The 25195-nt window shown below is 42.8% G+C and overlaps 1 protein-coding gene across 1 annotated transcript in view; it reads left to right on the top strand.

Annotated features, from left to right (window-relative positions):
- Window positions 1–25195, top strand: part of MBTPS2 (membrane bound transcription factor peptidase, site 2) — a 91543-nt gene that overhangs the window by 16104 nt on the left and 50244 nt on the right. The window contains exons 4-6 of the mRNA XM_077480710.1: window positions 2757–2860; window positions 4813–4940; window positions 20834–20952. Coding sequence (XP_077336836.1) covers window positions 2757–2860; window positions 4813–4940; window positions 20834–20952 — 351 coding nt within the window. The remainder of the gene's footprint in view (window positions 1–2756; window positions 2861–4812; window positions 4941–20833; window positions 20953–25195) is intronic.

The raw sequence follows: 25195 nt of genomic DNA, 5'->3' as shown, positions 1-25195 counted from the left end.
TGGCTATGGGACAGGAAGTGAAGGGAAATGTCCCCAATGGGACACGGGTGACAAAAAAAAAAATCTGATCTAACCTTCATTTACTCTATCCAAAATGAAAACAAAATAGCCCATTAGTTACACTTTAAGATGTCTGTGCACTTCTTTGGAAACATTTATGTCCTTTTTGTTTTATTTTTTACTAGCTACCTTTTCATAGTATTTTCTAATAAAAGGCATATTAAATGTTTCCTAAAATGATTTATTTTTTTAGGAGGTTTGTACTTTCAATAATGATTAGATGGCTAGATATTTGCACTGGCCTATGCAGCTTATTATTATAAAAGTGCACTCGTTCATTTAAAGCTCAATTCCAGGCACAAAAACTCCCCAGCATTACAGTAGTTATTATTATTATTATTATTATTATTCAGGTTTTATATAGCGCCAACAGTTTGCTCAGCGCTTTACAACATGAGGGCAAACATTACAGTTACATTACAATTTGGTACAAGAGGAATCAGAGGGCCCTGCTCGTTAGAGCTTACAATCTAAAAAAATAGTTATACACTCTGTTGGCGGAAATGAAACCCATCATCATGCTGGCTTTATTCTGTAGCTGTCAAATCAAAATTTTTCTTTTTCTTTATTTTTTTAATTTTATTTTGTTTTTTATTTTTTTGTTATGTTTGCAAGAAGAAATACCGTTCTGATGTGCTCACATTAGGGAGATTCACCATCTCTATTTGACCTATTTGTCAAGGTCTCAGACCAGCATTATGGTCATGTCCTCCTGTCCTAGCTGTATTAAAAAAAATGCATTTAATTATTCTACCATGAATATGTAATAGCAGTAAATGGTGCTTTTATCCAGAATTTGGTTTGATATTAAATTATATATTTTAAAGTGGAACTAAAGGCAAAGCTTTTTTCTTTCAAGTTTGGACAGAGTAAAGTTTGGTTATAACCCTCTCTTCACTTCTTGTCCCATAACCAAAACAGGAAGTGAGGTAAAAACCCTCTATAGTGAGGGAATCCTTTTGTTGTCACCAGAACTAGTGTCCCCATTGGAAGATATCCTTACTATTTTTGGTCTGGGGACAACCCAAAAGTTGGAGTTTTATTTTTCTTTCACATTTGGTGATGATGGTAAACCAAGAGTAATGCGGAAGGTAATTTCTCCCTAACAGGGGCACAGACAGCAATAAAAACCTGACAGGTGTTCTAATTCCTCTCTACTCTTTCCAAGACGAAAAAAAAAAAAAAAGTTTTTAGTTATTTTTACCTCCAAAAGTTCAATCTGTAGCTTTTAGCTATGGTGAAAGGTTAATCTATCCCAGTGGAAACTACCAGGGCCGTACTTGTGACCGGATCTGGCATTCCACCACCACGGAGGGCGGCCATAAGACGGCCGCGTGTCTGGAACAGTGTTCAGTGCCTGGACTTTTACATTGCTCATACTGACAGCATGAATTCCAGATCCTCATTTTTAACTCTGGAGGATGTAGGAGGCACTCTGAAGGTAGCTCCTAGCGTGCCCTCTTAAAACTGTACTAGGGGGGTTGTTCCGTCATATTTTGTAACCAAAGTGACGTTCCACCACAGCCATCTTAGTACACACCGCAGTAAGGATACAGTGAGAAGGCAGCAAGCGGACATCTTTTTACACCCACCGGAGTCTTGCATTTCACACTTATTTTTAACAGTAAACTGAGCTCATATAGTGAAATACAGTATTTAGAAATCCGTCACCCTGTTTTTGATGTTAAATTTTAAAAGCGGCGGCAAGCCTACTGATCTCACAGGTTTGCTTATGTGACAGAATAACGCTGTTTTTAAATTTCAACAGCAAAACGGTGAGACGGCTGTCGAAATACTGTATTTCACAATATAAGTTACGTTTACTGGTAAAAATAAGTGTGAAATGCAAGACTCCGGTGGGTGTAACAGATCTCCGCTTGCTGCCTTCTCACGGTATCCTTACTGCGGCCGAATGCGGGGTGTACCAAGATGGTGACGGAACCTCACTTCCATTACAAAATCCGATGGGTTGCCTAAGCTGATGGAACAAGGGCACTCTGGAGGCTTTGAGGGGGCACTCTGGACGGGGCATTAAGGGGGCACTCTGGACGGGGCATTAAGGGGGCACTCTGGAGGGGGCATTAAGAGGGCACTCTGGAGGGGGCATTAAGGCGGCACTCTGGAGACCTTTACGGGGCACTCTGGAGGATGTAAATGCACTCAGAAGGATATAAGGGGGCACTCTGGAGGTACTAAAATAGTACCTCCAGTGTGCCCTTTTACATCCTCCTCCAGAGTGCCCCCTAGTAATAATAAGTTCAGTGGTGGAACTACCAGGGTCGCAAAGGTCACTGTGCAGGGGCCCGCATCAGAACATGAGAGGGCCCCAGGACAGTTTCAGGGGGGCCCTGCATGGTTTGTTGCACCAGGGCCCTATAGGTTCTAGTTACGCCTCTGATCCATGCCTCAGTTTTATTTTTACATACTCTTTTATTTCCAATTTTTCTTTTATAATCGATTTGAAATTAACTATGTTTTTAGGTGGAATACTGAATATATTTAATTGGTTCATGTATTCATAATTTGGTGCAGATGTTTGAAATTCCTCGCCTGTTCAGCATTGCAGCGTTACAGATGGAGACTGTCTGTATAGATGTAAAGGTCCATTTGTCATCGCAGCTGGTCTTGTGTCCAGAATAATGTATCCATAGGAGTGTCTCATATTTAATGTTTTGTCTCCTTCCTGACTGGAACAGGTGCCGGGTGTAAACCTTCCCATCAGCCAGCTGACATACTTCTTCTCTGCGATTTTCCTCAGTGGTGTCATACATGAGGTTGGGCATGGTGTGGCAGCCGTAAGGTAATGCGATCTTCCCCTTTGTGTGCTGGGCAAAACTTGAAGCGTCTTTGTTGTCACATGAATATTTAACACATGGTTGGCCAACAGTGTAAACAGGATAAAATATTTATACCTGATTGTGTCACTACTAAAACCTTCTCTCTGCATGTCCTTTCAAGTATTTTGTTATACTGGTTAAATTTTTTTTTAAATGGCCTTTAATTTGTGTTTGTTATTAAGGCTTATATATATAACTATTATTATTTTATATATTATACCTTTTATAGCTCTAATGTCTGATTCAGTAGGGGTTACAACCACTGTCAGGTTTGTATTGCTGTGTGTGTCCTCATTAGGGAGATTTACTATATCTAGAATTGTTCTGAATAAAAGATAGTTAGAAGATCATTCCAAAATGTCGAGTTGCCACCAGAGCAGAAATAGAAGAGAAATCTATCAATGGCAACACTTGTTTCTGTGACTTCTGTCTAATAGAGGAGCTCCTTTCCATTGGAAAGACATCCTTTCACTTCCTGTTGAGCCAACATAAGGGGTGTTTGTAGATAAAAACACACAGTTGTATAATGCCCTTGCTATAGGTGTAGGCCATTTATATACCTCCCAAAGCCTGACTGGACTACTCCCAGGACACTGCTAAGTGAGGCCTAGTCATTACTGCTCATCTCCTCCATCACAGGAGTGAGCTCTCACACGCTGAGCTCAGAACTACTGCATTGAGGGAGAGAGAGGATATGCTCATACATTAGTTGTACCTGTTTATCTGCAGTCTTCTCTTCTCAACATCCATTCAAGGTGCAGAATTTTAAAGCTTGTCTGCAAGTTCAGAAAAAAAAGGGGACGGAGGGCAGAATTTATACTCTGCAGAGCTCAGTGAGGAGAGCTCTGGGAGTTGCTCCTAATTTAGACAAGTACACACTATAGAGCAGTGTTTCTCAACTCCAGTCCTCAAGGCGCCCCAACAGGTCATGTTTTCAGGATTTCCCTCGGATGAAACGGCTGTGGTAATTACTAAGGCAGTGAAACTGATCCAAATCACCTGTGCAAAATAATGGAAAACCTGAAAACATGACCTGTTGGTGCGCCTTGAGGACTGGAGTTGAGAAGCACTGCTATAGAAAGAGATATGTTTTGTTCATATTTCATGTCTGAGGTTTACAACCACTTTTTAACCGTTAAAAAACAAATGCTGGCAGGCAGTAGTTTATAGCAGAAAAGATGCGATTTCTCTTCTGTGATAAAAAAAAACACTTACCTGCTTGCTCAGTCTTCTATTGAATGTGCAGCTCAGCGTGCATTCCCAACACAGTCCATGTGCATACGAGGGGTGACGCCATTCCAGCACTGACCAATCAAGAAGCTGAAAACCTGGCACTCAGACGTAGCTGGGAAAACGATGACAGTGGCCAGTGAAGGATGTAACCACCGCATTTCTGAAAGAAGGAGGTGAGTATTTTTATGTTTTTAGTTCCGCATTACCTGTTAAAGTTACATTCAGGGCGTGCCTTGATAACTGTCACAGGTCCTTGTGCTCTCACCCGAACTGCCAAGCCATCAATGGCTGGTATAATAGCTGATCACATTTGCAGCACCATGGCAATTACCCCCTTTCTTCGTTCTGTAGAAGTGATTGGGCGGCTATCGAGCTGCTTGGATCACTTCTGAATTAAAGTGGCTGTAAAAACCTGCAAGACAAAGGCATAATGAGCTAGTATGCATTGCCTTGCAGACCTTATGTGCATTACCTCCTTGCCTTGGCTGGCTATTTGCCTTTAGTAAACCAACCACATTTCATAATGTTGGTATTTTTGGTGTGCAGTGAGATCTGTGAGCCATGTGGTTTTCAGAATGGTTTCTGAAGCATGTCAAGTAAAAGGAGAATTAAATGTGTTTTTAACATTCAGAACTATGTGAGATGATTACTAATAAAAAATATTTTAACTCCTATACTGCAGAGAAACCGTCCGATTTAATGGCTTTGGGATGTTCGTGTTCGTGGTGTATCCTGGAGCATTTGTTGATCTTTTCACCACGCATCTCCAGCTGGTGTCACCTATCCAACAGCTGAGGATTTTTTGTGCAGGTAAATGTTGTGGAAATCGCTTTATACACTTTTACAGTATATGTAAACCCAATCATGAAATCCCATATAAGCATCAATGTCAAAGTCATTTGAAAAGTCGTTTTCACAATTTTTAAAATCTGTATTTTTTGTTGAAATAATACCTGTTGATCCTGATATAGGGTTACAACATTCTCTCCCAGTGTTTCTCCTGGTTTGTCACCCAGTCACGTGGGCTTCCAGTGGAGAGTCGATCATTTTGAGATTCATTCACATGGCTGTAAAAACTTTACTGTTATTACACGTGTGTTTTCTAGGGGAAAAAATGGGTAATGATCAGTAAAATACGTGTGTGTGTATAGACTCCTAATTATGGATAATTTATTTTTTCCATTTGTTTAGACCTAATTTACGCATCTACAAATGTCTATACATGCATTTATATGCATAAGAGAATAAAGCGCATGTTCTCAGATTTTTTTATTTTTGTGTTACGGATCTGAATGCAGTGCATGTTTATGTACATGTGTGAGTGGTTCCATTGGAAACAATGCAGCTATGTTCAGATGCATAATAAAAACCTAAAACTTCATTCATGCAGCCGTAACTTGTTGTTTAAAAGTTAAAATCATTTTATTTTGCTAGAAAATTGCTTAGAACCCTCCAAACATAATATTATGTGTATGTGTGTGTGTGTGTGTGTGTGCGTGCATATATATGTGTGTGTGTGTGTGTGTGTGTGTGTGTGTTTTTTATATTTTTATATACATATATCACACACACACACATATATATATTGTCATTTTTTTCAGACACCCTAGAGAATAAAATGGTGTTCGTTGCAATACTTTGTCACACTGTATTTGCACAGCGGTCTTACAAACGCAATTTTTGGGGGGAAAATACACTTTTGAATTAAAGGATAAGAAAACAGTAAAGTTAACTTAAATTGTTTTCATATTGTGAAAGATAATGTTACGCCAAGCATATTGATGCGCAACATGTCATGCTTCAAAATTGCGCCCGCTCGTGGAATGGCAACAAACTTTGACCCTTAAAAATCTCCATTGGGGTCGTTTAAAATTGTCTGCAGGTTACCAGTTTTGAGTTACAGAGGAGTTATTTTGCTATAATTATTGCTCTTGCTCTAACGATCATGGCGATATCTCACATGTGTGGTTTGAACATTGTTTACATATGCGGGCGCGACTTACATATGCGTTCGCTTCTGCGTGCAAGCACGGAGGGACGGGGGCCTTTATTTTACTTTTTATTTTTTTACTTTTTACACTGTTCCTTAAAAAAAAAATGTAATTACTTTTATTCCTATTACAAAGAGGGTAAACATCCCTTGTAATAGAAAAAAAGCATGACAGGACGTCTTTAATGTGAGATCTAGGGGTCAAAAAGACCTCAGATCTCACATTTACACTTAAATGCAATAGAAAAAATTAAATAAAAAATGTCCCTTTTTAAGGCAGTTGGGCGGAAGTGATGTTTGGCACCGCTTCCATCATCCAACGTCCTTGAGTTGAGTGGGGGCCATCATTCCCTCAATCAACACAGTGCTGCAGAGGGGAAAGTATCATTTTGTCTCTGCTGCTACCGACGGATCTGGTAAGTGGCGGAGGCAACCAGAACATGGCAGGAGGGGGGTGGGCACCTCTCCCGCCGCTGATAAATGATCGTGCGGCGTGACCGCAGCGGATCCCACTTTTATCTTAAAACAGATTACCGGCCGTTTCATAAAATACAGGGGTTATGGCAGCTATTTGCTGCCATAAAAACGGTATTCAACTTCAAAGTACCTACGTATGATGAAGGCGGGCGGTCCGGAGGTGGTTAAACACACCTATATGCAAGTATTTTACCGATCATTGCGCATATATTTTTCTCCTGCAAAATACGCGTGTAATAACATCATTACAATTTTTACGATTGTGTGAACAGTGCTTTAGCAAATTAAATATTCACTTAAAGTTTATATGTACTTTTAAATGTTTACATGCTTTTGCTGTGTGGGATTGAACGCTGTATTACATTGTATATCTGAAGGGTGCATATTTAAAATAATTTTAAGTAAAAGGTTTCACTGCATTGTGCAAACTATATATAGTGCCACATAACTTCATAACTTTGGAAGTTATGGCAGCAGAAACTATTTCGGCAGTGGCAATTTCAAAAGCATTTGGCATGCACAGTATGTGTTTTTTTAGTTGTCCAAGTGCTGCTGCCAGTCATTGCTTGCCTATATATCACCAAACTACCAAATCTATTAAATAGAGGAGGCTTATTATTTTATGCCATTCCTGAGTTCCATCTTGGTACCATCCGCTCCTGTTATAGTAGACCGATGCACTACATTAAAGGACAGTCCAGCCAAATGTGTTGTGTGTTTTTTTTTTTTTTTTGTTTTTTTTAGTAGGTGCTTTATGCTAAACCACTTGACCTTTTCTTATTTCATTTTGCTGGTGAGGTGTCTGCATAGAAGATTAACTACTTGTGCAGACTTTGTACCTTCTAACAATCTACTAACTTTCTATGAGAAGGTGAGTTGCCATCTAGATAAAGGAAGGCCAGTAGACTTGGTTTATCTGGATTTTGAAAAAGCATTTGACACAGTTCCCCATAAATGTTTACTGTGCAAAATAAAGTCAGTTGACATGGACCATAGGGTGAGTATATGGATTGAAAACTGGATCCAAGGGTGAGTTCAGGGGTGGTGATAAATGGGGAGCACTCGGAATGGTCAGGGGTGGGTAGTGGTGTCCTCCAGGGTTCTGTGCTGGGACCAATCCTATTTAATTTGTTCATAAATTACCTAGAGGATGGGGTAAACAGTTCAATCTCTGTATTTGTGGACAATACTAAGCTAAGCAGGGCAATAACTTCTCCGCAGGATGTGGAAACCTTGCAAAAAGATCTGAACAAATAAATGGGGTGGGCAACTACATGGCAAATGAGGTTCAATGTAGAAAAATTTTAAATCGTTAATTAGGGTGGCCAAAATATGGAGGTAATCTATACACTGGGGGGAGAACCTCTGGGGGAATCTAGGATGGAAAAGGACCTGGGGGTCCTAGTAGATGATAGGCTCAGCAATGGCTGCTGCTAACAAAGCAAACAGAATATTGGCATGCATTAAAAATGGGATCAACTCCAGAGATAAAACGATAATTCTCCCGCTCTACAAGACTCTGGTCCGGCCGCACCTAGAGTATGCTGTCCAGTTCTGGGCACCAGTCCTCAGGAAGTATGTACAGTACTGGAAATGGAGCAAGTACAAAGAAGGGAAACAAAGCTAATAAAGGGTCTGGAGGATATTAGTTATGAGGAAAGGTTCCGAGCACTGAACTTGTTATCTCTGGAGACGCTTGAGAGGGGATATGATTTCAATATACAAATACCATACTGGTGACCCGACAATGGGGATAAAACTTTTCTGCAAAAGGGATTTTAAGAAGACTCGTGGCCACTCATTAAAATTAGAAGAAAAAAGGTTTAAACTTAGACTATGTAGATGGTTCTTTACTGTAAGAGCGGCAAGGATGTGGAATTCCCTTCCACAGGCGGTGGTCTCAGCGGGGGGCATTGATAGTTTCAAGAAACTATTAGATAAGCACCTGAACGACCACAGCATACAGGGATATACAATGTAATACTGACATATAATCACATGCATATAAGTTGGACTTGATGGACTTGTGTCTTTTTTTTCAACCTCACCTACTATCCCTCTGGGATATAGAGGCCATTTTTGTTTAAATCAAATAATTTTTATTCAGGAAAAAAGATTTTACAAAGAAAAATGGACAACCCCACCCTCCTGTAGCGCTTCAAGTAGGGAACCTGTTTCCATAACCACCAACCCACTCTCCCCCTGATCCCAAGGCCTCCAGACAGAGCAGGCCCAAAACCTATACTGTCTGTAATGAGTAAGCCAGTAAACAATTGGTGTGTTATGGAAATTATTTTCAGAGTATAATAGCGGTATATGCATAGCAGCACAACATAGTAAAAAAGCATAAAAATTATGTAATATACAATAAAGACTCCTATGCACCCCCTTGGTTATGATCTATTAACCAGGTGAAACTTAAAGGGAGCCCAATGGTTTTGTATCTTTCACTGCATAATTGCGCACATCTCTAGGAACATCCATCCATGTGGGGAAACCCAATATTCAGATAGCAGGTTTATCATTTCTAGTGAGCAAAACCATAATAAAACTATCTGGTACAGTAGCAGCTAAATGATCCCAATAATCTGTCAATATAGGGGTCAATTTACATGAGATGTATGTCAGGTGGTTGCTGGGACTCCTTCCCCTGCCATCTTCTACTCCCGGGCATTATTCATATTCAGGGTCAGTTCACACCAGAATTACATTCCTATGCGATTCTTGTATGTTCTCCTTTTTAATGTGATTTTCAGCCTATTTATTTGACAGTCGGAAATCACACTGGATAGCACACAAAGTGGTGCATGCATTACTTTTTAAAAAAACGTTGCTCTCAGGCACAATGTGATCTGGGGCCTTCAGACCCATTGTGTTTATGATCTGTGCTTTGGGGTCTGATTAACAATGTGTTGGCACCTGCAGCAGATCACAAAGGCAGTGCATTTTGAACGCTGTGCCTGAATGTTCACGGAGCTCACCTTTCAGCAGAGGAGAATTCTTTATAATGATCTAATTGTTCTCCCTAATTGAATGACAAAGTTGGCCCCAAAAAAATGTTTTTGCACAGGGACCCTTTGCTGACATTGTCTATCATTCATATCAGCGATTTGAGTTTCTGAATATGCACATCTTCCGTGAGCATTGTCAAGGGATCCTGCTCTCCCTGTCAGGATATTTATTAATTTAGTTAGCATTATGGAGAATGCAACAGAAGGAACTGGAATGTCAAGATAGGCAAGAATGCCAGAAACTCACAGGTAGACAGAATAGACAGAATTTATAGCAGAGAGATCTCACTGTGGGGGGAATCTAATGTCGCGTACACACGACCGGACTAGGTCCGACGGAATGAACCTGTCGGATATTACAATCGTGTGTGGGCTCCAGTGGACTTTTTTTTTTTCCCCCAAAATTCAGACAGACCTAGAAATAAAACCTCTTTCAAATCTTTTCTACGGACTCGAGTCTGGTCGAAAAGTCAGTTCGTCTGTATGCTAGTCCGACGGACGAAAACTGACGCTAGGGCAGCTATTGGCTACTGGCTATGAACTTCCTTATTTTAGTCTGGTCGTACATCATCATGTTAGAATCCGTCGGACTTTGGTGTGCTTGTGTGTGGCCAAGTCCGTTAGTTCAGAAAGTCCGTCGGAACTCCACAGAAAGTCCATCGGGAAGACCGTCGGACCAAGTCCGTCAAAGTCCGGGCTTGTGTACGCGGCATAAGATATTTTAGCATCCAAGGTGCCTTTCTATAGCTAAAATGTCACTGATGGGTGGACTAGTATGAAGTAGTGTCCACGTTGACAAGATCCTCTCACTTCCTTTCCGAGTGGGTACAGCATAAGCGATTGTGACATCTCCTCTATGGGGACACAGTAATTCATTACTATGTTAAAACTTACAAATTCAGGCAATTCAGATTAATTTTGTGATGAAAAATGTATAAACAAAGAATACCCTATAGCTGAACTCCAAATGTTACTCTGAATTTTTTTAAATGCAAGTAGTGTAAGTACCTGAATTTTGAGCTGGTATCAGCCTCTTGCACAGTAAAGCTGGAGAGTCAGATGAAGAAGTAGCATAAGGAACCAATCAGATGATGTGCTGACAAGAAGCATGCAGATAGGAGAGAGCAGAGAGTACAGAAAGTGAGCTTATCACCCTTTCACTGTCCAGTCACTGGTTGAGGTGGATCCAGGATGATCTGGGCTCAGAAGAAGAGGGTTGAATAAAGGTGGTCAACTGTGGCAGAAAATAGAACCTGTGGAGAAATGTCTGAATTGCAGGCTTTGAGGTAGACGTTGCAGCACAAGATATATATATATATATATATATATATATATATATATATATATATATATATATAATCACTTTTAACCACTTAACGACCAGTGCACGCCGATGTACGTCCTATTTTTGAAGAGGGATATCTCGGTAACGGCAGCAGCTGCATCTCTTCAGGCGCCGGTCGTCTGTACGATAACAGTGGTCTCCGTGGCGGGTTCACCACGAGATCACCGCTATCGGTGGCAGGAGAGGAGCCACCCCCCCCCCCCCGCCCTCCGCTGCTTGCCGGAGCTGTCTGGTAGCGTCAGAGGCGATCGGGTCCTCTTCCCAGCTGGGTATAGAGACGAGTGAGGCTAAGATGGTCCCCACTCGTCTCTATATCATAGGAGGGCGGAAGCGACGTCAAAACGTCACTTCCGCCCATACCTCTTAAAGGTATATTTTTTTTCTGTCATTTTTTTCAAATGACTATTTTTTTTTTTTTTTTTTTTTATTGCATTTTAGTCCAAATATGAGATCTAAGGACTTTTTGACTCCAGATCTCATATTTAAGAGGACCGGTCATGCTTTTTTCTATTACAAGGGATGTTTACATTCCTTGTAATCAGAATAAAAGTGATCCATTTTTTTTTTTTTAAACAGTGTAAAAATAAAATCAGTGTAGCACCCGCATATGAAAACGGCGGTCAAACCACACATGTGAGGTATCGCCGCAATTGGCAGAGTGAGAGCAATAATTATAGCCATAGACCTCCTCTGTAATGCAAAAAAATGCAACCTGTAGAATTTTTTTTTAAAATGTCGCTTTTTTGACGCCATTCCACAAGCGGGCGCAATTTTGAAGCGTGACATGTTGGGTATCAATTTACTCGGCGTAACATTATGAATTTTTTCCAAAAAAAGTGCACTTGTAAGACCGCTGCACAAATACGGTGTGAAAAAAAGTATTGCCACGACCGCCATTTTATTCTCTAGGGTGTTAGAACCCCCAAACATTTTATATTGTTTTTTTTCTAAGTAATTTTCTAGCAAAAAAGAACTGTTTTAAACATGTAAACACTGAGTCTGAAAAAGAGGCCTGGTCCTTAAGTGGTTAATTGGCAATTTCATTTTATATTGTTATTTTTTAAGTTCTGTGTTTTTAAAGTGGTTGTAAACCCTCACATGTTCTCAGTGAAGTGAATGGCCTCTGGTGAAACACGGAGATGAAACAAATCCTTCTACTCCAATTTGTACCTGTTTATCTGAAGTTTATTTCTCTACATCCACTCTCCAGTCCGTCCAGAATTTATAAAGCCTGTCTGAGCTGCCAAAAAGAAAAGAGGGCGGAGATTTGAAGTTACACTCTGCAGAGTTCAGTGAGCTGATTGGAGGGAAGGGACACACCCCCCTTCACACAGCACATAGGAACAGACTGGAGATGTCAATCAGCTGGAGGTTTTCCCTTGGTGTCGGGAAACTTGTCAAAAGTGATTCATTCTGATAGCAGAGGAATGAAGCAGCAGACATAAATGACACTTAGTGCTCTTAACTGAGACAAGTATACACTATAGAGAAATGCTTGTTTCATATCTGAGGCTTACACCCATTTTAAGACTTCATTTACTCATCTGTTTCTCAGCACACACAGTTTTCTCTGAAATCAATGAAAAAGCATGTTGACTCTCTTTAATTGCACAAATGCATACATGTTTCCACTAAAATCAAGCACAATAAAGTGTGTGTCAATACACAACGTATTTATGTGCAGTGCACTTTCAATTGAACATGAATGTGTTATGTATTGATGCATGGTTAGGGAGGGGGGATTTGAATAGTGCAAGTTCGTCAAAGGTTTTTATGGGGGGGGGGGCACAACTGAGCAAAGTCAGGCAACCATTTACTTGGATAAAGATTCAGTCAAGTTTCAGAAAAAAATTTAAATCTAGAAATTTCAAAAGGATTGACCGTTTTATGACTTGATATTACATTTTAGGAGTCCTCTATGCAGAAATTCAGACTTTTACCTTTTCACAGCTAAACATTGATCCGTTTACTGTGTATTTGGGTTGTGTATGTAATAGTAGCTCTGAAACAAAGAAATGTTAGAGCTAATGGGAAATGTGTCAGGCTCTGATGGTTGATCAGGGTGGTGGGGGAGCCAAGTATGTTTGGAGAATGTCCCTGTATGGGCAAAGCACAGTTCACTTTAAGATGTACACTCGCACTGGTTAACTCTAATGCCGCGTACACACGATCAGACTATCCGGCGGACTTAGCCTGGCGGACAAACCGCCAGCCTTTGAAGCGGAGGTCCACCGGACTTTCTGAATGAGCGGACCTGCCCACACACAACCGGACTTTTCCGGCGGACTAGGTGCGGCGGAAAACCGCCAGACTATGGCGGGAGTCTGCCGGACTTTTGAAATGAACGGACTTGCCCACACATGGAGGAAAGTCCGTTCGTTTTGAACGCGGCTCCAGGTAGACGGGACTAGTGAAGGAAGTCAATGTTGCCACCTTCGGCGGCGAGATCGACAACTCGCTGGCCCCGTCACCTGGTATGGACTTAAAGGGGAAGCCCTACGTCGAAAAAACACCCCCAAAGTCCATATCAGACCCTTATCCAAGCACGCAGCCCGGCCGGTCAGGAAAGGGGGTGGGGACGAGCGAGCGCCCCCCCCCCCCTCCTAAGCCGTACCAGGCCACGTGCCCTCAACATGAGGGGGTACTTTGGGGTAGGGGGAGCCCTGCGGCCCCCCACCCCAAAGCACCATGTCCCCATGTTGAGGACAAGGGCCTCTTCCCAATGACCCTGGTCGTTGGTTGTCGGGGTCTGCGGGCAGGGGGCTTATTGGAATCCAGGAGCCCCCTTTAATAAGGGGGCCCCCAGATACCGGCCCCCCACCTTATGTGAATAAGTACCTCTACCCATTCACCTGGTGAAAAAAGTGTAAAGAAAAAAACACAACACATGTTTTTAAAATAATTTATTGCACAGCTCCGGGGGTCTTCTTCCGTCTTGGGGGGTCTTCTCGCTGGACTCCTCCGCTATCTTCTGCTAGCTCTTTAACTAGCGGAGGAGCCCGGCTTTCTTCTTCGCCGCCGCCGTCCGGGGCTCTTCTTCCGACTTCGGGAGTCTTGTCCCCCTCTTGGGGTCTTCTTGCCGGGCCCTCCGCTTTCTTCTTCCAGCTCTTTAACTAGCGGTGGCCCGGTCTTCTGTCGCCGCCGCTGCCTCTTCTTACGACTTCGGGGGGTCTTGTCCCCCTCTTCGGTTCTTCTTGCCGGGCCTCCGCTTTCTTCTTCCAGCTCTTTACTAGCGGTGGCCCGGTCTTCTGTCACCGCCTTCTCTTCTTCTTCCTCCTTCCTGTCATCCTCTCTGGAAATACCAGATATGGCAAGCCAGGGTGAGTCATTGGAACCAATTGGTGGTGCAGCTGTTTCTCACATATCAGCCCCTGTATACGTGACTGAAGATGCATTTTCCTCCACCCCCCAGGGCTTAAAAGGAAGATTAGCGGCTTTAATCGCATCCTCCATCCCAAAGGATAGAAAGCATGTTAAATCCACCTCCCCCACCTCAGACCCCTTACTAAGGGAACAGTGGGTACAGGATGAGGTGTTACCCTCAGGTGATCACCCTTTTCAGCCTCGCAATCTGAGAAACTGCTGGTACAATCTCTCATGGAGATGGTTCATTCTACTTTCATGTTATCCCTAACGGAGTCTGCTGAAAGTTTGGTACCTTCCTTTTTTTTCTTAAAACCTTCACAACCTTTTCATGCATTTCCAGTCCATGTATTACTAGAAAAGCTTATTTATGCTGAATGGGATCACCCGGATAAGCATTTTCTCCCTCCAAAGAGATTCTCAGTTCTCTATCCCATGCAGGAGAAATTCACCAAAAAAAATGAATGTACCAGCAGTTGATGGTGCGATTTCCAGTCTGAATAAAAGTTTAACTTGTCCAGTAGACAATGCACAAATGTTTAAGGATCCAACAGATGAAAGATTGGAATTCCTGTTAAAATCCTCTTTTTCCTTGGCAGGTGCCGTTACTCAGCCTGCAGTCGCTGCAATAGGCATCTGTCAATCCCTGAAAGACCAATTTAGACAGGCCCTTAAGGAGGTCCCTGCAGAACAAGCCAGAGAGTTGGCCGAACTACCAAAAGCATTACGTTTTGCCATAGATGCCTTGAAAGATTCTATTCACCAGGCGTCCTGCCTTGTGCTAGTACACATGCGTAGGATCCTTTGGTTAAAAATTGGTCAGCCTAAGCACCTTGCAAAAAGCTCCTGACTGGTTTTCATTGGGGATCGGGTATTTGGGGATGATTTGGACAAACATATCCAAATGATTTCTAGGGGGAAAAGTAATCTTTTGCCAGTCAAAAGAGAGAATAAACGCCCTTTATTTAAGCGGACTATTTCCCTTGCACCAGGGGCATCGACCTTTAGGCAGTGGCGATGGCCTCTGCCGTCAGACTCTAGCGGAGAACCACAGGGTCAGGCCCAGGCACAGAAGAAGGCCTGCGGTTAGAAACCTGCAAAGCAGAATTCTAAAGCCTCATTATGAAGGGGCGCCCCCCCCTCGCCAGAGTGGGAGGAAGACTTCTGCAATACTCAGAAGTCTGGCAAGAGGAAATTCAGGACAGATGGGTCACCGCCACGGTGTCTCTAGGATACAAACTAGAATTTTGGGAGTTTCCACTGTCTCGTTTTCTGAGATCAACCATTCCCAAAGATCCAGGGAAAAGGCAATCTCTGTTTCGGGGACACTAGACCGATTACTGGCTCAAGGGGTGATCATACCAATCTCCTCACAGAAAAGGAAGGTTTGGGGTTTTATTCAAACCTCTTTATGGTACCAAAACCGAATGGAGATGTCAGACCCATTCTAGATCTAAAGAATCTAAATCAGTTCCTGAAGATCTGCTCCTTTCACATGGAGTCGATCAGGTCAGTGATTTCTATCCTACAAGGAGGAGAACTTCTGGCATCTATTGACATCAGGGATGCATATCTGCATGTCCCTATATTTCCTGCTCACCAAAGGTTTGAGGTAGAACAGCAGCATTTTCAGTTTGTAGCCTTGCCCTCCAGGCTAGCTACAGCACCCCAGGTGTTCACAAAAGTGCTGGCCCCACCTTTAGCCAGTTAAGGGCATAACAGTCTTGGCATACCTAGACGATCTATTGCTAATAGACCAGTCGGTGGCTCATTTGGAGCAAAATACGCATTACAACCAGTTACCTGTAAAGTCTAGGTTGGATTCTCAATCTAGAGAAGTCTTCCTTAAAACCACTAAAAAGGCTGGAGTACTTGGGCCTGATCATAGACACAGCCCAGAAAAAAGGTGTTCTTGCCTCAGGCAAAAATCTATTCCATAAGAGGGCTGGTGCGGGTTGTCAGGTCGAAAAGGAGATCCCTCCATTTGCCTTTGCATGAGTTTGTTAGGAAAGGTGGTGGCTTCATTCGAAGTGGTTCCTATGGCCAGTTCAATTCGAGACTTTTACAAAACGGTATCCTGTCTGCTTGGAACAAAACGATTCAAGCTTTAGACTTGCCAATGCGGCTGTCCCCAAGGGTGTGCCAAAGCCTCAGTTGGTGGTTACTAACCCAGAATCTGCTGAAAGGAAAATCCTTCAGAGCAGTTATCTGGAAAGTGGCAATGACAGATGCCAGCCTTTCAGGCTGGGGAGCAATACCAGAGAAGACAACTGTCCAGGGACAGTGGTCAAGAACCAAAAGAGCCTTGCCCATCACTATCCTAGAGATTCGGGCAGTGCTTCCGGCTCTGCAGGCCTTTACTTTCAGGTTACAGGATTGTCCTGTCAGGATCCAATCTGAAAATGCCACAGCTGTGGCCTATATCAGTCACCAAGGGGGCACCAAGAGTCTCACAGCACAGAGAGAGGTGAACCAGATTCTATCTTGGGCAGAAAGGAATGTTCCATGCCTGTCAGCAGTCTTTATTCCAAGAGTAGAGAATTGGCAGGTGGACTACCTGAGTCGCCAGCAGTTATTGGTCCCTTCACCCCAAAATTTTTTGGGCTGTTTGCCAAAGATGAGGGACTCCGGATGTAGATCTTCTTCATACGGCTTGGCTATTGAAACCCACATTCTGAAAAAACTTGGGCTTTCCGGGTCAGTAATCTCTACCTTGATTAATGCAAGGAAGCCAGCTTCCAGAACTATATATTATAGAGTCTGGAGGGCTTATGTTTCCTGGTGTGAATCCAAAGGTTGGCACCCTCGGAGGTATATCGTAGGCAGAGTTCTTGCCTTTCTACAATTAGTGGTAGAGATGAAGTTGGCCTTGGGTACTATTAAGGGCCAAATCTCAGCTTTGTCGGTCTTATTTCAAAGACTGCTTGCTACACATTATTTAGTCTGGGGTTTTATGCAAGGGGTGATCTGGCTTAATCCACCAATTAAATCACCTTTGAGCCCTTGGGGCTCTAACTTTGTTTTGTCATTGTTACAAAAACAGCCATTTGAACTGATACAACACGTTCCCTTAGTCCTGAAAAGGAAGTTGGTATTCTTGGTTGTTATATCCTCAACAAGGAGGCTTTCGGAATTGGTTGCTCTTTCTTGTAAAGAGCCTTGATTATTCATGAGGACAGAGTGGTGTTGCGCCCTCGTCCAGGTTTTTTTTTTTGCCAAAAGTGGTCTCGGGTTTCCACCTGAACCAAGATATTGTCCTAACATTGTTTTTTCCAAAACCATGTTCCAGGGAAGAAAAGTCCCTACATTGTCTTGATGTGGTGAGAGAGGTCAAAGTCTATTTAAAGACAACTGCTCAGATCCGGAAGACGTATGTCTTATTTATACTGCCAGAGGGTCTTAAGAAAGGACAGGCAGTGTCGAACTCCACTGTCGCTAAGTGGATTCAGCAAGTTATAGTTCAGACTCATTATTTTTTTATATATCTTGGGCAGTGCGTCACCAGGCCTCCATGGTTCAGATCTGTAAGACCGCAACTTGGTCTTTAGTACATACATTCAGCAAGTTTTATCAGGTGGATGTAAGAAGGCATGAGTATATCGTCTTTGGGCACAGTATGCTGCAGGCAGCAGTATAAGTCCTTAAGTCTGCGGGTGCCTGAGGGTTTTGTCTCCCTCCCCTCAAATAGCATTGCTATGGGACGTCCCACATAGTAATTACTATGGTGCTCTGTGTCCCATGATATAAAAATCCTATTTTCTTTATTGTATAACGGCTTACCTGTAAAATCCTTTTTTCTTTGAGTACATCACGGGACACAGAGGTCCCACTCCTCTTTCTGGGGTTTAAGTATATTGCTTTCCTACAAAAACTGAGGTAGGAGGGGTTATAAAGGGAGTGAACTTCCTGTATTAGGTATAACAGTGTCCATCACCTGAAGGTGCCTATATACCCACATAGTAATTACTATGGTGTTTTGTGTCCCGTGATGTACTCCAAGAAAAGGATTTTACAGGTAAGCTGTTATAAAAATCCTATTTTTTGGATCATTCTTACTTTACAGCATTTCTTCACACCTGCCTAAAACTTTTGCACATTACTGTACATGTCCAGTCCATTTGATTCAACCAGATAGATTAAGGATGGATATTGCACACATACAAAAATGCACACATGGCAATAATTAAACTTTTAGTTCAGAGACTCACCAAAAGTACATAAATGAAATTCAGGTGAGTGCATTTAACTGTTATGTCCTGATGGCTACTTAATAATAGCTATAAATGAGCTGACGTCTATGTTCCTTCAGAAAAGTACTAAAGAAAACGAAGACTAAATGTGTACCCAGATGGAAAGAAAGTTGTAATCCTTTCCCTTTGAGCAAAGAACGCAAATATCCACTAGATGGCAGGCTGACTCTTTTGTTAATTCATCTAATAATGTCTTGTTCTTCAAAAGAGAAAAATTAATAAAATGTATTTGTTTTATATTTTTTTTGAGAGACATTTGAATTAAGATACAGTCAGACTATACTATCACCTACTGCAGGATTGGACACAACACCTGTATAACCCCTTCTCTAACCAGCTAGCCTCATTGCTTCAATTTTCTAACTCTAACTATTGCTTTCTACCCTTTTTTCTTGTTGGATTTTTACCTCTGGACTTCCTAAGACCCCCCCCCCCCCTTCACCCTCGCTAGGGGTCTGGGCTCTGAGCTTGACATCCACATCGCCTCTATGGATCAGGTTGTCCTTGGCACAACCAGTCTCTGTCTTTGGATAGGCGGGTTGTCTCCACCTCCCATCCCAGAAAGACGCCACTTGTTTTAGAGTATCTCCAGTCTGGCTGCCTGGAACAGATGATTTTCTCTTCATTGGGGAATCCTGCCTTGAGTTCTCTTCCTAGACTAAACTCCTTTAGACATCACCTTGGTTTGCAATGCATTCTCCTCTGTGAAGGAGTGGTAAGTCCTCTCTGTGAAAAGACAAGTTACCTGGTCTCTTAGCTTGATAGTGCCAAGTGTGCTACTCTCAACAGCACAGTTTTCTCTATGGACTAGGCATTGCAGTCTGGCTCTTATCTGGTAGTCACTTCACCAAAGAGAGAGTTCTGTGCATCTGGATGCTCTTCATCGTCTGATAAGCAGGCAGATACCATTACTGGAGGGCTTTGCACACCCCTGTATTGGCAGCAGGTGGAACACCCTTGGCTCCTGCTGCAGGTTCCCTCTGTTGAGGATATGGTGCGTCAGGAGGACATTATTTATGGGACCTACTTGCCTGGACATAGGTCCTCCTTTTTGTAGTTGGTCTGCAGCCTTATATGGAAGGTTCTCTGGATACCTTACATTGTTCTACCCTTAGTGAAGTATCTGTGCTTAGCAGTGCGGCTAAGCTTCCTGCTTCACTCCATGGTTACGGATGCTTTGGTGGGCCAGAGCAAGTCAAAAGATCTTGTTGAATCCCAGATATTTCTCAAAGTTTTTGTGTGATTGTAATTTGAGTCACCGGCCTTAGGCGGCACTTCTCAACTCTTACAGTATGAGTTGCTCTGATGTGATTTTCACATTCTTTAAAAACCTTATTAGCAAGAGTGTGGTTAAGATTTGGGCTTTCCCGTGTAGATTGGCAGGTCCTTTCTACGGAATTGATTTGCCCCAGGTTCCCTTGGGGGTTGTCCCAGTTTTTTTGTTTTTTTTCTTTTGACCACATCATGTTTTGGTCTATTTTTCCCTAATCGTTTTATATTGCTCCACCTGTTTTGGTGGGTTTTTTGGTTTCATAGCCTCTCACTGGTTTGGGCACAGTGCTTTTACTTTGGGTAGAATAACCTCTGTCCGGTGGTGATCTCATATATCCTGACTGTGCATCAGGTTGATCATTTTAGCCTCCCCTTGCTTGTAGGCAGCCTCTCTTGTCTTGCAGTGGGCTTTACTTCATCTGGTCAGATCTGGGCATTGGTTCTTCAGCTGGTTCTTGGTTACGGGCTGGTCCCACTCTTCCTATGGGCCTATCAGTAGTTGTTGCCCACGTCTCAGTTGGACTGCTTTTGGACGTCCCCATGTGTATCTAAATTCCGGTGCCCCTCAATGGATGATAAATAAAATATGATTTTTGTACTTTCCATAAAATCTTTTACTTGGAGTAAATTTAGGATTACAAGTTCTACTCCTGTGTGTTTTTTACTTTTGCCTTTCGGTACTGATTTACACAAAACGGAGGCATTCTGGGTAGAGAGAGTTATATGGGGGCTGGCTTACAATTTTTCTGTTTTCCAGTGTCCAGACCTCCTGTAGGCAGCAGTATAACCTGATTGTATCTGTATTCATGTGTCCCTCAGTGGACTCCAGGAAAGATATTTTACTGTAAGTGCCAAAATCGTATTTTAATTAGTTTTTTGACAATAGCTTTAAGCAAAATGTTATGTGTGTGTCATTACCTTTTTACCTTTTTGTATATTTGTGTGGCTGTAGAGATCTTTATATAAATCTGTCATATTGTACTTTTTTCATGTAGGTGTGTGGCACAATTTCATCCTTGGTGTTCTGGGCCTCTTGATATTGTTTCCACTTCCTGTATTCCTGTATCCATTTTACTACACGGGTGTTGGAGCCTTAGTCACTGACGTCTCAGAGGTACAACCTGAAACTAGTTTTTTTAAATGTTTGTAATTTTCACTGTTTGTGCGTTATTTAAACTGGTAACTGCTGTCAAGGCTCAGGAGCCTTGTAGGTTAAAATGTTGCTTAGTAATCTTCTGTTTAAGAAAATTACAGTTAATAAGCATGCTTGAGACTCTGTCCTCTCTGTAGCACCTTATTTCTGATGTGTGTTTTTTTTTTTTTTTTTTTTGGGGGAGGCCCAGCCCAATATTAACAACATATTTTGGTCATAGCAGCTAGTTAGAAAGTTTTAATTTCAATCTTTGATACTGTCTGGTGATATACCGTAAAAGAGGGATATGGTTGCTTATCCTGTTGTCCATGCAGTGATTTTAGCCATATTAATGCACTTGCAACATTTTCAGGAAATGTTTTTGGGGTGTACCCCCTTCAAGGTCTAAGCAGTACTAATCGTACAGCATTAGTGCTTTGACCTTGAAGAAGGGAGTACACCCCAAAAGTTTTTAATAAAAAATGTAATGTTAGTGGAAACAAAAAAGTATCTTTATCGTACATCATGGGACACAGAGCCATAGTATTAACTATATGGGTATATAGGCACCTTCAGGTGATGGGCATTGGTATACCCAATACAGGAAGTTCACTCCCTATATAACCTCTCCTCCTACCAGGAGTACCTTAGTTTTTTCGCCAGTGTCTAAGGTGTTGGTCACGAGTGAAGATGTACTCTGAAGAGTTCTGCTGGAGCGATCCTTGCTGGATTTAAACAGGCTCCTTAGACCGGATCCATCCAAAGTGCCACTGAGGCCAAAGTGGATGGTGCCCGGGCCTCGTATATGAAGAACGAGGTTTTGCCTGTAACGCCTCTCCTTGCAGGGCTGGGCCCCTGGACCCAGGACTTTGGTCACGCTCACATTACCTAAAGTTTTTCCTGGCGAGGTGCTAATATAGGTCCAAGGGAGTGGAGCCCCCATAAAAAAGGGACCCGGTCCTTGAAGGTTTGCTAACACAGCCTACCATGATGGGTGAAGTTTGGATCTGTCTATCTTCAGCAATATCCTGCGGCGAGATAAGGTAAGGGAAGAAGCCTAGGAACTGTAAAAAGTCCACCTATGGTTTTTTTCTTCCATGAGTCAAATGTTGTCAGGCCTTAAAGTCACTAGAGGGAATAAATGCACATACCTTGGTACGTTGCTTCTCAGCCAGCTCAGTGTCCCAGCTAAACAGCATGTGTGTGGACTCAGCAGACAGGGGGGATTCCTCATCTAGAACAAAGTTTGCAACAGCATGTTCTTTTCCCTTCCTGGGGGAACTAAGGGGCTGGGAGGTACAACGGTAGTTTTTACTCCCCCCAGCCCCCCCCCCCCCCCATAAGCGTCAAGCTTGATCCACCTCCCCAGCCTTCCCTTTTCCTTCCCTCTTGCGGGTCTGCACTGGCACAAAGGAGCACTGGGGGCATGTAAGGCATTTACTTAGTGCCTCTGCTTTTGTGCTTAGCACTATGGCTCCCAAAAAAGACACCACAAAGAAGGTACCAAAAATTTCACCCCCAGGCGTTGAACTCCAGTTGTGCCTCCACACTGTCGTCCTCTCCTGAAATACCAGATGTGGCAAGCCAGGGTGAGTCATTGGAACCAATTGGTGGTGCAGCTGCTTCTCACATCTCAGCCCCTATATATGTGACTGAAAATGCCTTTTACTCCCCCCTGCTGGGCCTAGAGGGAAGATTAGCGTCTTTAATCGCATCCTCCATCCATGGGGATAGGAAGCGTGGTAGATCCCCCTCCCCCACTGCAGACCCTTTACCAAGGGAACAGTGGGTAGAGGAGGAGGCAATACCCTCAGACGATCAGGAGGAAAGACAAACTGATTACTTCTCTGCAGAGGAAACAACGGTGGATGAACCTTTTTCAGCCTCGCAATCTGAGAAATTGCTGGTACAATCTTTTACAGAGATGGTTCATTCCACTTTCAAGCTACCCCCAACGGAGTCAGCTGAAAGTTCTGTTTCTTCTTTGGGTTCCTTTAAAACCTTCACAGCCTTTTTGTATGCATTTCCTGTCCATGCATTGCTAGAACAGCTTATTTATGCTGAATGGGATCACTCAGATAATAATTTTCGCCCTCCAAAGAGATTCACAGTACTCTATCCCAAGGAGGAGAAATTCACCAAAAGATGGAATATACCAGCAGCTGACGCTGCTATAACCAGTGTGAATAAAAGTCTAACTTGTGCAGTAGACAATGCACACATGCTTAAGGATCCAACAGATAAAAGGTTGGAATTCCTGTTAAAATCCTCTTTTTCTTTGACAGGTTTGGTTAGTCAGCCTGTAGTCGCTGCAGTAGGCATCGGTCAGTCCCCGTTTAGACAGGCCCTTAAGGAGGTTCCAAAAATTGGTCGGCCGAAGCACCATGCAAGAGGCTCCTAACTGGTTTTCCTTTTCATGGGGATCGGCTATTTGGGGATGATGTGGACAAATACATCCAAATGATTTCTAGTGGGAAAAGTACTCTTTTGCCAGTCAAAAGAAAGAATAAACGCCCTTCATTTAAGCGGACTCTTTCTCCTGTGCCAGGAGCATCCGCCTCTAGCCAGTGGCGACGGCCTCCGCCGTCAGACTCTAGAGGAAAACCTCAGGGTCAGGTTCAGGCACAAAAGAATTCCTGTGAGCAGAAACCTGCAAAACAGAATTCTAAAGCCTCATTATGAAGGGGCGCCTCCCCCCTCGCCAGAGTGGGCAGAAGGCTTCTGCAATACTCAGTAGTCTGGCAAGAGGAAATTCAGGACAGATGGGTCATCTCCACGGTGTCTCTAGGGTACAAAGTAGAATTTTGGGAGTTTCCACCGTCTAGTTTTCTGAGGTCAAACGTTCCCAAAGATCCAGGGAAAAGGCAATCTTTGTTTCGGGCACTAGACCGATTACTGACTCAGGGGGTGATCATATAAATTCCCACAGAAGAACAAGGTTTGGGGTTTTTTTCAAACCTCTTTACGGTACCAAAACCAAATAGAGTTGTCAGACCCATTCTAGATCTAAAGAATCTAAATCGGTTCCTGAAGATCCACACTTTTCGCATGGAGTTGATCAGGCTAGTGGTTTCTATCCTACAAGGAGGAGAACTTCTGGCATCTATCGACATATCTGCATGTCCCTATATTTCCTGCTCACCAGAGGTTTCTGCGGTTCAAGGTAGAACAGCATCATTTTCAGTTTGTAGCCTTGCCCTTCGAGCTAGCACCCCGGGTGTTCACAAAAGTTCTGGCTCCACCTCTAGCCAAGTTAAGGGAACAGGGCATAACAGTCTTGGCGTACCTAGACGATCTATTGCTAATAGACCAGTTGGTGGCTCATTTGGAGCAAAGCGTGCACATTAGAACCAAATACCTGTAAAAGCTAGGTTGGATTCTCATGATTGATTGATTCTCATTCTGTGTTGCGTCCTCGTCCAGGTTTTCTACCAAATGTGGTTTTTGCCCGAACCAAGAGACTGTGTCTCCCTCCCCTCAAATAGAATTGCTATGGGAAGTCCCATTAAGTTAATACTATGGCTCTGTATCCTGTGATGTACGATAAAGAAAATAGGATTTTTAAACAGCTTACCCGTAAAATCCTTTTCTTGGAGTACATCACGGGACACAGGTCCCTCCCCTCTTTCTGGGGTTTAGGTATATTGCTTTGCTACAAAAAACTGAGGGAGTGAACTTCCTGAATTGGGTATACCAGCGTCCATCACCTAAAGGTGCCTATATATCCATATAGTTAGTTAAAGAGGAAGTAAACCCTCCTGCAAAAAAAAAACTAAAAACACACCCTGCAAGATAAAGGCATAATGAGCTAGTATGCATAGCATACTAGCTCGTTATGAATCACTTACCTGAGAATGAATCCCCCGTAGCCATCCTCGTCTATCCCTCATTGCTTCAGTTGGATTAAGGGTGCATGTGCCGCATGATGTCCGCACATGCAAATACAGGGATAGGAGATATCCAGTGCAACTACAGGCAAGCCTAATTATAGGCTTGCCTATAGTTTAAAGTGGTTGTAAAGGGTTTACAACCACTTTAATTCTATGGCTCTGTGTCCTGTGATGTACTCCAAGAAAAGTATTTTACAGGTAAGCTGTTATAAAAATCCTATTTTGACACTAATAAATTGTTCATGTTATCAATGAAACTTTTTGGATCCTGGCCAATAATAAGATAGTAATATATATGGTACCTTAGAGATGTTACTTTAGAGGGTCCAGAACTT

The sequence above is a fragment of the Lithobates pipiens genome, unplaced genomic scaffold (assembly GCF_037356315.1).
Source record: "Lithobates pipiens isolate NorthernLeopardFrog02 unplaced genomic scaffold, aLitPip1_a1.2 Scaffold_16, whole genome shotgun sequence".
NCBI classification, from domain to species: domain Eukaryota; kingdom Metazoa; phylum Chordata; class Amphibia; order Anura; family Ranidae; genus Lithobates; species Lithobates pipiens.
The sequence above is the reverse complement of the archived record's forward strand: the minus strand, read 5'-3'. Positions and strand labels throughout refer to the sequence as shown.